The following is a 13986-nucleotide window of genomic DNA, read 5'->3' as shown; positions in this document are numbered from 1 at the left end:
CCTATGTTCCTGTCGGTGTTAACTGCCTTTCTTTTATCTGTTTCCTCCTCACCTTTGCTCTTGGCTAGCTGACAGTAGGGAAAGTATCCAGCGGAATAGGGGCTGCAGCTGAAGTGCTGGTCAATCTGTACTTGAACGATCACAGACCTAAGACACAGGCCACCTCTCCAGACCTGGTAAGGAAATGCACTGTCAGCCTCTACCTGAAGACATTTGCCCAGCCTCCCTGGGCAAGAATATGGGGAGATTAAAAGGAAACCATTCTCGGGGCAACAAGGGGCTTGTTGAAAGTCAGCAGGATCCAGTGGAGGTTGGGGGAAGCCACATTTCCTCAAAGACTGACTTCACTTGGGTCCTTGGGGTTGATTTTCTAAGTGAGGCATGCACCCTGCTGTTCGTGGCTTTCAGGATCCGTTAGGCACCAGGCTCTGCATGGCTGTTGGACAAGTGTCCCCACCTCTTCAGTGTTTAGTGTCAACCTAAGCAGACCCGGGAACTGAGGCATGAGTGGCAGGGCAAGTGTGTCTTCCCTCTGGTTCGCTCCCTCCTCGGTCTAGGAGGCATACTGCCATCAGCAACACTGGCCACTGATTTGCTTTCCTTCGGGGACGGGGGGGGGGGGGGGGGGGAGAGGGGGTACTGGCCTGGCATCTCCTACTAAGTCAAGTCATGGAGGCCCAGCACCAGTCTGCCCCAGCCCTTCCCTCCCCTGTTGCAAGTAAGGAGGGAACTATAAGACACAAACATCCCTTTTCTGCACTCTCTTGAATAGATTTGAGGTCACACCCAGTCCTCACTTGGTCCCCCATCACTGCAGGGGGCAAAGACATATAGCACAGGATAAAGTACCCTGACAAACATAGCTTCAGGGAGGTTTATTCGGCTCACAGTTCAGGGCACAGTCAAGCAGGAACTTGAGGCAGCTGGACACACCGCACGCACCCACCATTAGGAAGTAGAGAGAGGCCAATGTAAACCTCCTACTGTTCCTCTATAGAGTCTGAGCTCCTAGCCAGAGAATGGTACCACTCACAGCGGGCGGGGCTTCCCACTCCGTAACTAATCACAGTACTCCACCACAAGCACACAGGGAGGCCCATCTCCCAGGTGATGCTAGAGTCTATCAAGTGGACAGCTGACACTGACCATCACACATCACCACTGTAGTGCTCAGCGACATTTGTCCTCTAGGACTCAAGAAAGCAACACTAGGTAGATATATTTGGACAAGATGTTCATTCATTTAGATCAGCCCAGGAAGAGGCCCTGCAGGACTGGAGGCTGTGTGGGGAGTGTTTTCCTGCACCATGCTCTTCTTTACAGTGACATAAGCTGCAGCCAAGAGCTCAGAAGACCCTGTGATTTTTTTTAAAAGAATTTCAACAAGCCTAGGCCTGGCCTTTGAAGACCTATTCAGCCCTAGAACTTTGCTCTTTTCTCCTGCCCACAGGAATCTCTGAGAAAGGCGTTCCCCCTGAGCCTGGGCGGCAGAGACACCTGCTACTTTTGTAAGAAGCGTGTGTACGTGATGGAGCGCCTGAGTGCAGAGGGCCACTTTTTCCATCGAGAGTGCTTCCGGTGCAGCGTCTGCACCGCCACCCTGCGCCTGGCTGCCTACGCCTTTGACTGTGATGAAGGTAACCCTGGGGGCCAGGAAAGCACTGGCCTCTGGCCTTGGTCTCAGATGTGACCTTGCTCTGGAGTTCTGACCCTCTGGAGGCTCTAGGACACCCAACAGTTACCACAGGGACTATGATATCATCAGGAACACTGCTTAGGGAAACTGGGAGATGTTACCATAGAGGACAGAAGCCTTTGGCACCTACAGTGCACCAGACACAGGGACACCTACTGTGTCTGCCGAGGGCTCTCACTATCTCCTCAGCCCTATCACTTCCATGGCGCCTGCAAGGCCAAGATATTCAAACCTAATAAACCATGTGACATGCCCAGCATTAATGGTGTAATAAGAACTGCATGGATGACAGTATGCTGATAAAGCAGGTGGGGCTGGGAGATTGCTCCATAAACGTCCTGCAGCCATGAGGGCTTGAGTCCGGTTCCCAGAGCCCATGTTTTGTTTAAATGGGGCCAGGTGCAGTGGTGCACACCTTAATCCCAATACTGGAGAGGCAAAGACAGGTTGGTCTCTGAAGTTTGAGGCCGGCCTAGGTTGCACAGTGAGATTCTGTCTTAAATAAATAGAAAAGAAAGAAAAAGAGAAGCAATGTATGCTGGTGCATGTTCATAATCCCAGCACTGGGGAAACATAAGTGGATCCTTAGGGCTCTGGCTGGTCAGCCTAGCCTACTCCGTGTGTTCCAGGGAGGAACCCTGTCTCAAAACAAAAACAGAAAACCAAGGTAAATGGTACCTAAAGAACTATAGAACTATAGCAGGGGTTATGATGTAATCAACACACACTTATAACTACCCACACATGAGATTACCTACCTGTATATACACACAAAATATGAATTATAAAATTGGCCTTAATATTAGCACCTGTTCGGGTAAGTGGCCTACCAGAGCTCATCAGCAAAGAATTATATTCACTGTACAGAGAGATCACTTTTTAAAAAAGATTTTATTTATATATTTTATGTATAAGAGTGCTCTTTCTGCATATACACATGCACACCTGAAGAGAACATCAGATCCCATTACAAATGGTTGTGAGCCACCATGTGGTTGCTGGGGATTGAACTCAGAACCTCTGGAAGAGCAGCCAATGCTCTTAACTGCTGAGCCATCTCTCCAGCTCTGAGAGATCACTTTTAATCCTTCAGCCTTTGCTTTTATACTGTCATAGAATGTAGGACAATATGACACAGTGCTTCTAATTATGTGCCAGGGGCAGGTGATGGCACATGCCTTTCATCCCAGCACTTGGGAGACCAAGGCAGGCAGATCTCTGATTTCAAGACCAACCTGGTCTACAGAGTGAGTTCCAGGACAGCCAAGGATATACAGAGAGGCCTTGTCTCAAAAACAAACAAGCAAACAAAACAATACCAAACAAACAAAAAAAAAAAAAAATGATCCTCCCTGGGGTGAATTCAGACAGTAGCACCTACTCACCACATAACCTTGGGGCTGCTAAAGTCTTGGTCTCTCAGCTTCTTCATGTGCAAAATGAGGATAATGATGGGACCAGTATGGACACTGCACACCAGTGATCCCAGAGGCAGAAACAGTAAGATTGTGAGTTCCAGACCAGCTGGGGCCTGTACAGAAGTTCTGCCTCAGAAGAACAAAACAAAGAAATAACAGTTCTTAGCTCATAAGGATGTGGGTGTTGGTGAGTTAAGTTTTATGAAGTATTTATTAGGTTTTCCCATTATTATTATTATTATCATTATTACCATCACCATTGCCACTATTGTAGAAGTAGGCAGCAAGGCTTTTCTAGAAGGTACCCAGTGGTCCTGGCAGTGCTGTTTTACCCAGCATGCACTCTGCCTGAATCTTTTCTCTCATCCCTGGCTAGTTGTCCTGACCCTCAAGGTAGAAATACTGAGACTCTGATACTCGAGGAGCTACCTATTTATCTCCCCAACAACTGACCTTGTGACGAAATCTGACTTTTGTTTGGATGGTGAGTTACATGGTGGTTTTAGCCCATTCAGGGAGTTCCTGTTGCCAGCTCTGTCTATCTTGGAGCCATCTTAGGGCAAGTGGATAAGACCCTGCTCATGTCTGAACTGTTCTGGCAAGTTATTTCCCTGGTCATTGTATTCTGACCGGACAAGGATGTGCATTTGTTCCAATGGTTCTTTCTTCGGAGAAAAACTGCATGTGCATGTGTTTCTTCTCAGGCAAATTTTACTGCAAGCCCCATTTTGCTCACTGCAAAACCAGCAGCAAACAGCGGAAGAGGCGGGCAGAGTTGAATCAGCAAAGAGAGGTATGTTGGTCTCAACCATGCTGGGATAGCAGGGGAAGGGGGAGGTCTCTGAAGACAACCTTGGAGTTCTAGCCCCAGAGGGACAGAAACTACCCCCAAACAAATAATAGTCCCTGCTTCCCTTCTAGAGTGTTCTGGGTTTCCTTATTCTCTTCAGCAGCCTCTGCGGCCAGCCCTGTTTCAGATAACAGCTCCCTGATAGGTAGCTGGCTTCCTTTGAGAAGTCAAGAAATGCTTGCTCATGGGTCAAGACTGGGAAGTATGCTGAACTGTGCCCTGGAGCCACAGGGTACTGCTTACACGAGGAAGGCCAGGCTTTCAGGTTCCTTCCTAGGCTTTTAAAGCAGCCATTGACTTTACTGATGGTTTGTGGTAGCCTCCGCCTCCGGTAGCTCTCAGGAATATCTTCTCTCCAGTTTAATGAATCACCTTGCACCAAGAGAAACTCATAACTTGGGCTTTCCTAATGATACAGTCCTAGGCTCGCTAATAGAAAATGAGAAAGTAAATAAAAATAAAAACAGTAAAATTACCTATGACCAATTACCTTGGGAAAATGCCACTTGGCCTTATGGTAATTGTTGAAGACTTCTGTCATTGGAAAACCTGACATTGTACTGTCTCTCCTCCTGGACATTTTCCTGTGTGAATAAATCCCACCTCTACAGCTTTCTAGACTTCTTCACTGAAAGTGTATCAAGAACAGGTTTCCGTCATATTGAGACTCTTCTTTTTTAATTGTTTTCCATTTTAGTCTATGTGCATGGGTGGTTTATCTACCTATATGTCTGTGGACCACATGTGTGCCTGGTGCCCATGGAGACCAAAAGGTGTCTCCAGGGACTGGGATTACAGATGGTTGTAAGCCATCATGCGGGTGCCAGGAATCAAACCCAGGTGCTCTGGAAGAACAGCCAGTGTTTTTAACCACTGAACCATCTCTCTAGATCTATATAATCTCAGCCCTTGGGAGACTGAAGCAAGAGCATTTGAATTTGAAGCCAGCCTAGTCTACATATGAACTTTAAGACCTGTCTAAGCAATTTAGCCACATTCTAACTGAACAAGGTATGGGGGTGAGGCAGGGAAGGAATTGGAAAGCAGAAGTAGGAAGCTGACATTTCAGGAGTAAAACTTTTTTTAAAAAAATTAAGACAGGATCTAACTATGTAAACCTGACTGGCCTGGAATGCAATAGTTAGCCCTGGATGGCCTCAGAGTCACTGAGATCTACGTGCCTCTGCCTCCTGAATGCTGTGATTAGAGAGGTGTGCCACCATGACTTGCTTAGGAGTATAATTTCTAATGCTATTAAAAGATTGTATTTTATGCATTGTCAGTAATCTACTTCAGTAGTTCCATCCTGTTGGACTTTTACATCATTTAATAATTTATCGTGCAAAGATTTTTTTTACAATGAATATACTTGCATACAAATCTTAATTCCCTATTTATAATTATTTGCGGACTGTATATCAGTACAAGAAGATGTACAAGTCAACTGGTATGCATATTTTGAAGGCTAGTGAATGGCATGGTGAGTTTGTCCGCCTTATGAAAAAGTCGGGCCCACAATCAGCACCAAGAACAGGGGCTCGCTCTGCTGTGCTGGAGGCAGTCTCCTGAGACTCACCGACTAAAGGCCCTTCCTTTGCTGTCTTCCTCAGGAGGAAGGAACATGGCAGGAGCAGGAAGCACCTCGGAGAGACGTTCCCACGGAAAGTTCTTGTGCGGTGGCGGCCATCAGCACGCCAGAAGGCAGCCCCCCAGGTATCTCCACCTCCTTCTTTAGGAAGGCACTCAGCTGGCCTCTGAGGCTCACAAGAGGCCTGCTCAACCTGCCCCAGAGCCTGCTTAGGTGGATGCAGGGACTCCTGCAGGCTGCTGGCCACCATGTGAGGGACAATGCTCACAACTACTGCTTCATGTTTGAGCTCCTGAGCCTGGGGATGCTGCTGCTCTGGGCTTTCTCCGAGGTCCTGGCTGCCATGTACAGGGAGTCTGAGGAGTCTCTGGAGAGCATCCGCAGCTGGCTGCTCAGGTTTGTCCCAGCAAAGCTGCAGTGAGGTGTGCGCTGCCCCACAGTGCCCTAACATTTCCAAGTGCAGACTGCTCAGGCTCTGGCCGGCATCTGTATCCAATTAGCCCGAAGCCAAAGAGTCCCACACTGGCCGCTTCTGCCTGACTCTCACGGTTGAGCATCTCTTCACGGTGCTAGGGCCAGGGACGACATGAAGGATTGTTTTTCTTATGTTTGTTTTCTAACAGCTTTGTGTTGTTGTTTTTTTTTTTCTTTCAAACAACAGTGAGCCATATTTCTGGGTTTACATTTCAATTTTTAACTTTTCATAAGCCAAAAAGAAAGCACTATTTTTCTACAATTATCAATTGTTCTAAAGGTTTCAACTGTTATCACCAGTTTTACAAGGCCCTGGGACTTGGCCGTGAGTTGAAATGCATTGCTGCCAGCAAAGTTAATGAGCTGAGACTAGAGTCACAAAAGAGAGGGCGCCATCATGTGACCGGTGTCTTTTGATTTACGCATCCAGATGCCACCTGGTCACAGCAGGTGCTGGATCTCTTTGTTTCAAAAACACAGATATGTAAAAAACGTAATGAGGTTGGGGGGCGTAGAATAAACCAAAATTGATCAAAGCCCACAGCAGGATGCCAGTGCTATCTGTCCTCAGGAGAGCAGAGAGATAGCTTGCTCATACTTTTTAAAACAATAATAGCTTAGAGGCTTCCCCTCTTGTCCACCCAGTCACAGCCAATGACATAGAGCCACCGGGCTGCCACACTGCCAACAGACATTTTCCTCCCCACTAATGGGTCCTGCAGTGAAAGCCTGTTGGCACTTGACCCTGAATAGCTACGTCAGGCTGATGCAATGCCAAGGGCTAACTATTTCAGATGGCATCATTTTCGCTCCCTGTTAAGCCCCCAGCCCATGCTGCAGTCAGAGCCAAAGTCCTTCAGGTCCGCCATGGCTCAGCTGCCTCTCCCTTATATTCTTTGACCCGGGCACTTGCTGGCCTCTGGCAAGCATGGCCCTGATGAGTGCTGGTGGCATCCCGGATGCTCAGTCACATGCCTACCTTGCATATTTCATCAACACAGTAAAAAAAAAAAAAATAAAAAAAAAATAAAAAAAAAAAAAAACCTTTTCTCAGTGCCCTAGAAAAAATAGCATCTGGTCTTCCGGTGACTCCAAGTCTGCTCTGGAAAGAGCCTTCAGCTGTCCCCACCCCTCTCTGGGATGCTCTGCTTCTGCAGCGGGTTGAGCAGTGGGAGGGCTGGTAAGGGTCTTCTAGGTACTTCACAAGTCGACAGTCACTGGGTACAAGACAGCTAGTTAGAGCTGCTACCGCTAGTGTGCCCTCACAAGATTAGGAAGGTCTGCTTAAAGGCAAAGCATCTTGAAAGCTTTGACATAAGCCTTCTGGAGGGTGGGGAAAAAGGATGCCTTCCTAGACTCTGCCCCAAAGTCATGGGAAAGACAGGCATGGCTGTGGCCAAGTCTGTGGGAACCAGCACCTCTGACCTTGTGGGAACTGTCGCCAGTGTGGTGACGTGCACTGTATGTGCCCCGAGTATGGCTGGGGTGTTAACGGTCAAGCCCGATGGGAAGAGCCCCTGAGTCCTCTTATGTTTCATTACATCACATGAATTCTCGAGGTCATGTTGTAGTGATTTTTCTCCAGCTCAGGGTGGCCTGGGATGCTTTGTGGAATGCTCTGGGAAGCCAGAGTGAACTCTCCAAAAAAAAAAAATCTCATTTACAGCCATACAGAGGCTGGTTTGAATTACTCTGGTAGACAGGGTGTGTCTGATGCAGGGCTGAGACATTTGTATATTTTGAGACCTTGAACCTTCCTGGTGGGCAACAGCAGGGGCAGGTCCTGGGACACAGATACTCTAGAGATGAATTTGCCTTGAAGATGAGGTTGAGGCCCCAGAGTAAACTGGAGACAGAGGGGCTGGTGGGGGCAGGAGGTCCTGGGAGCATTTGCAGACAGGAGAGGAGTTCTGCTACTGTGCAGACCCTGGACATCTACTCTTGGAAACAATAGCTGGCCACCACCAGGAAGGTTTTTCCCTCCTGAGCAGGCAGTCCTTTGTGGGGGACAGTGGCTGTTCTGTTCCTTACCTCCAGTGTTCTTTCCTATTATGATTTGGATTTGTTTTAGGCCCTTGCTAAGTCCTCCTTTCTGTCTTTCTTTTTCCAATCTCACTTTGCGGCCGCCAGTACGTTTCAGCCTTCCAGTCCTACACCCACTTCTTGGCTGACACTTCTGCTCTAAGGTGACTGATTTTCTTGGCAATTTTCAGAAAGAGGTACTAACCCCTAACCCGCTTTCTGCACCCCACCCTCTGCGTCGGTGGTACTGGTTGTGCTAACTGTGAGTGTCTTGCCTGCTAACAGACTGCCTAGAGGCATGAATGATAAACAGCATGGGGCGGGGGTCAGCTTGAAAGCCACGTTCTGCCTGCCCTTCTTTGGAGTCCAGCCAGCAGCCTGGGTCCACAACAAGTGCATGCCCCATGCCTCTTCTCCTCCGCACCACGGGCTGGCCTCTCTGCATGTTTTCTCAGTTGCGCTTTCAAAACCTGTGGTCTTCTTGGGAGGGTTCATCACGATTGTGAGACAATACCGAGGGCTCTTGTCACCTTTAAAAACATTTCTACTTAGTGACCTCTGAGAAAACACATGTTTAGAAATATCTTCTTCAACCCGTTCTAATACAAAGATCACTAATGCCTTTAATTGAGAACATAAGTGACTCAGTTTGGTGAGGTTTTAAAAAGTACACTTTTTTCCCAGACTCCTGGGCCAGCTTGACCCATGCTCTGTGAATAGAATGACGATAGCGAGCGCTTCCCCTGGCTCAGCATAGTCAGTCCTAGGGGCTCACTCTGCCTTCTGCGTGCTTCTGGGCTCTCAAGTCCCTTACTGTTTCACAAGCTTTAATCGGAGCAGTCGTGGTCACAGGAGGAGGGCAGCCACTGCCAGGGCTCCTGTCAGTCTATGGGAAGGGCGTAGTGTCTGCTCATTTACCTGGAGCAGCGCGGCAGTCATGTCGCAGTCACAACGGAAGGCGGAGCGTAGATGTGAGTCCAGCCCCACATTTCACACCACAGCCAGGGTCCACCTCACGTGCAGCTAGAGCCACCCTGCTCTTCTTCAGCTTCGGCCCAGCCCTGCATGCCGGCCGCACTTGCTTGCCAGTGTTGGCGCAGAGCCCAGCCAGTACAAAGTCCTCTCCTCTCCTCTTTTCTTCTCTTCCAGCATTCCCCTCTCTAAAATGTCAACCAAAGAGAGCCTCCCCCCTCCACCCCAGCCCACCCCTGCTCTCAGCCTCTTTAGACAGTCTCCTCCCCATCCCATGGCAAAGCATGTCTGTGACCCTAGAGAATTCATTTACAGTGCCATATGGAACCCTGTATTTTACACACACAGCAAACGATGTTTAGGTTTATTTATGATATTTGATGCTGTAAATGGAAATAAATATGGTTCTTTATAAAGCTCATGGTTTCCTCTCTTCTTTGCTGTGGAAGCTTCTAAAATCTCAAACACAGGCACCGGTTTAGGGGAGCCGTCCTCCCCTAAACTGCTGGCGGGGCTTGCACTTGTGGTGACCCGGGACTCTCTGGGGCTGTGCCAGGGCAATCTGAAATATTACCCATGGGTAATATTTGAAAAAATGTCACCAACACTCCGGTGCCAGGCTTTGGGGTCTCTTCCTGAAATGTGTGGTACTTTGCTGTTCTAGACTCTGGGCAGAGGAGGAGAGAGCCAGGGTGACCTCAGGAACAGGCTGTGTTGCCATGGCGCTCTGAGAGAGCATTAACAAAAGCCCCTCCTGCTTGGGTTCTTACAGAGAAAAAAATGGGTCTTTTCATGATTCTCACTGGTCTACCCAAGTGATGGGGGACATACGGAGGAAGGAGTGGGCATCAGGCTCTGGAAGACAGTGAGCCAGCCTGTGTACTCACAGCAGCCCTGTGGTATGAGGCTCCGCCCACCTGGCCACTCTGTGCATAGAGCCCGCAGACTCTGCCCAACTCCACTCTTTAGGGCAAGGACTTGGAGTCCCCACTGACTACCCAGGACAGTGCCAGATCTCTCCAGGTTGGAGCTGCTGCCATTTCTAGACCAGATGCGGTTGAGTTTCCAATACTGTCAGAAGAAACCCCAGTGAGTTGTGAGGGTCCTGGTATCTCCTGGAGAGCATTTCTGGGATTTCAGGCTCCAACTCAGCTGCTGATGCCAGAGTCAGCCTTCTCACCCTCCTCAGGTTATGACCCAGGTCCCTATCTCCTTCTCTTCCATTCAAGGAAGGTTAATGGAGACTAAAAATCAGGTGGAGGAATAGACAAACGACCAGTTCCTTTGCCTATGCATCAAGTTATTGCCCACAGTGTTATTCTAGGCCCAAGAGACATAGCAGAGGGCTCCAAAAGGCCCTTGCACCTCCCTGACGTTTAATGAGTATGTGCCTCAGTATGTTTTAATCCCAATTCATCGAACCTACATTCTTTCTCATTCATCCATTTACCCCATTTTGCTTATCACCTACTGTGTGCTAGGGAATACAGCTAATCTAGAAAGTCTAAGTCTTGAAGCCTCATGTCAAGTCTCTGGTAAAGTCCTCTAAGTAAATAAGTTTAATTAACTGTTTGGGTTGGCTTTCTCAGATCTGCTCAGAGAGTGTCTTGGCATGGCTACTGTATCCTACGTAATTGGTAGAATACTTTTTAATTCAAAACCACTGAAGACTTAATTTTTTGTGATGGGGAAATCAAATCCAAGACTTTGGTAGGCAAGCACTCTACCACTGAACTACCTCCCCAATCCTAAGACTTAATATTTCTAAGGTAGTCTAATAGAATTAAATATTGAATAGAAGTTGCTACCCTAGTCAAGCTATCCCTGCAATGCCTCCTGTACTAGAGAAGTACAGACAGGAGGATCAAGAATTCAAAGTCATCCTCAGCTACATAACAAGGTCAAGAAAAACCTTGCCTGCATGAGACCCTGTCTCAAGAAAATAACCTCTCCCTACCCCCAAAAGAAATTCCTAATGGCAAATTTGTTCTCTATATAATATAATTAAATATTTGTTAGATCATGAGATAGTGATTCTCTGAGTTGTAGAACTGTTAACAAAAACAAATTCATGTAGGAAAAACATGAAACAAATTTGACTATTTGCATTTTAAATATATTTAAAGTGTGTGTGTGCGAAAGAGAGGTGGGGGTTATACACATAAGTACAGTTCCTTTGGGTGCCAGAAGAGGGTATTGGATCCCTGGAGTTGGAGCTAAAGCTGGTTGTAAGATGCCAGATGTGAATGCTGGGAACCAGACTCAGGTCCTCTTGAAGAGAAATAGGTACTGTTAATGACTGAGCCATCTCTCCAGTTCCAACTATCTACATTTTTAAAGCAGCAGGAAAGCTGGCTGTGGTGGCCCATGCCTCTAATCCCAGCACTCAGGAGGAAGAGTCAAGCAGATCTCTATGAGTTCAAGGCCAGTCTGGCCTACATAGTATGTTTCAAGACAGCCAGAGATATGTAGAGAAACCCTGTCTCAAAACACCAATCAATCAATCAATCAGTAAGTAAGTAAATATTATGTAGTTATAAAAATTAAAATATTAACTAGGCAGTCAGACTTGAGAAAAAATCTGACTTAAATATGTTAATATGGAAGTTGATTGCCGTGGTATTTAAAGAGTTCACTTAAAGTGGGTATTTCCGGGCACCTCAAGCAGCACACTGATGAAGTCACTCTTTACTGAACAATGATAAGGATAAATGAGTAAAGACTGTGAACAAATTTCCCACTTAGACAAATTCAAAAAGTTAACACAGAAGAAGAAAAAGAAAGCATTGGGGAAACGTCCTCCCTTGTCTTTCAAAGGAATGTAAAAGATTCATGTTATCCTACCTAGTCGACTATAAGGGGCAATATCAGCTTAAGATTGACCATAGGGACCATCTATTTCTTGAAAGGCAGTATAACAACCAAGGTTTTATATCAAAAGGGGCCTCCGACCCTTGGCCCAGATATGAAAGAGGATCCTAAGAAAGATCACTGGTGTGAGCCAGGCGAGTTACAGTGATATCCTCCACTGTGAGGGAGCAGAGAATACCAGGGCCCAGAGGAGGTTCCAGGGCCCTGTGTAGTAAGGGCTCAGACTTGACTGAAATCCCTACACAATGCTTCCATTTCGTGCCCTCCTCACCTTCTGTGTCATCCTCACATGAATCGTGTGGCAAAACAGGGTCCACATAGCACCAGGCAGGTTCAGATCCCCAACACCAGAGGGACACCTGAATTGACAACTGTTCCTATGATAATTTTGACACCAAGGTCACATTCATCAGTTTGTCACAAGGCCACACACATCCTCTCTCCTCTCCCCACTGTCTCTAGCATAGGAATCCGGGTGACACTTGGAGGCAATAAGTGAAGTGTGGAATGTCCCACCATTATGATCTGGGCTCTGCAGAGGTGGCCTGAGGAGCTGACTGCTGGCTTTGATCCATTAAACCCATGTGAGGTGACAGCAAGGGGCTGCCTGGATGGAGAAGCCTCGCAACTGTGTGGCAGCCCAGAAGCGCTGTCAGATCTGTTCCATCAGCCCACATCAGGTCTAGCCAGGTATAGACTCCATCATGGACTCATGGCAAAGCCTGCCACACCCTCTGTCCCAAGGGTGCTCAGAGGAGATTGCTGCCTGGCACTAGCCTGAGAAGTAGGAGAAATTACCACCCCCAGCCTGCCTCCCTTCCTGCCTTCCTGAATTACTATAGGAGGTCAGGAACTACCTTCCAGAAATTCTAACGACTCCTCTACTCATCTTGTTACCAGAGTTAATAGGGACAAAGCCTGGACTCTAGGAGTCCTAACAAACCAGTCTCAGCCACTTGTCCTCAGTAGGCAAAATAAACACTCAAGAAAAACAGAAAGATATGTTCAATGTGACTATATTAGGAAAAAAAGCACAGACATCTACTGAACTACCACAATCCACCTCACCCCCAACCCTGTACCCCACCCCATGGCCAACACACACCGAAGTCCATCTTTGAGCTTTTGATGGAGATCTAGGTTTAAATAGAGGACAACTAAGAATAGAACACTAAGTAATGAGGCCAGTGGCCCTGCCCACAATTGTCTAGCCGGCGGTCTCTCTGGCATGACGATCTGCGAGGTGTCAGCAGTGTGGAGTCTCTCCGTGAGACAAACACCAGGGTTTCCTTCCCTCAGCATCCTCGGGAGATTCCAGCTTCTTGGGATCCATTGTCTCAATAGCATAGTCAAAGGGAAGGGCACTTACGTCTCTCTTTTAGAATAGCTTCACTCCTTCCAGGTCATTACAAGGACTCTCAGAGGAATGTAGACATTGGTCCTGGCTGTACCCAAAGCTGGAGGCTGAGCTGGCTGGGTACAGTGCCTGTTAGTGACAGGACAGAGGTGGAAAAAGAGAACTATAGTCCACGGCCATGGCCCTACCCTGGTACACAACTGGCCAGCGTGCTTGCTACTGGGGAGCCCACACAGCCATAAGAAAAACATTGTGCTCCACCCTCTTCCCAGCGAAAGGGCTCTGATGCCCTAAAGGAGCCTGCTCTGGGAGCTGGTGCCTGCTCTTGGGTTGCATGTGAGGCTGGCATTTCCCTGGTTTCTGGCTCAAGATTTAGGATGAAGGGTCCAGGAAGAGAATGGGTATACTCCTCTGAGGACCACAGGATATGGTTTGACCTGGTTCCCTTCCTCTCTGGGCAGAGGAATACCTTCTCTCTGGGAGGATGTACTTCCTTGTTTGTCTGAATATGTCTCCCTCTGTTTAGGATTTGACTGGGGCCAGAGAAAGTTCTGTAAGAAATATCTCTCATGGTTTCATTCAGCAGAGGGTAGAACTGTACACATACACATAGATACACACAGACACACACCAGCACACACACACACACACACACACACATACACACACATACACACACACACACACACACACACACACACACACACACACACTGGGTCTATGACACCTAGCCAGGGA

General features: G+C 47.7%; 1 protein-coding gene across 1 annotated transcript in view; it reads left to right on the top strand.

The window, feature by feature from the left end:
* Nucleotides 1-13986, top strand: part of Mical2 (microtubule associated monooxygenase, calponin and LIM domain containing 2) — a 189494-nt gene that overhangs the window by 124029 nt on the left and 51479 nt on the right. The window contains exons 22-25 of the mRNA XM_052201087.1: nucleotides 69-176; nucleotides 1451-1637; nucleotides 3819-3907; nucleotides 5575-5677. Coding sequence (XP_052057047.1) covers nucleotides 69-176; nucleotides 1451-1637; nucleotides 3819-3907; nucleotides 5575-5677 — 487 coding nt within the window. The remainder of the gene's footprint in view (nucleotides 1-68; nucleotides 177-1450; nucleotides 1638-3818; nucleotides 3908-5574; nucleotides 5678-13986) is intronic.

Source organism: Apodemus sylvaticus, chromosome 1, assembly GCF_947179515.1.
Source record: "Apodemus sylvaticus chromosome 1, mApoSyl1.1, whole genome shotgun sequence".
NCBI classification, from domain to species: domain Eukaryota; kingdom Metazoa; phylum Chordata; class Mammalia; order Rodentia; family Muridae; genus Apodemus; species Apodemus sylvaticus.
Note: the sequence above shows the minus strand (reverse complement) of the source record. Positions and strands in the feature narration are given on the sequence as shown.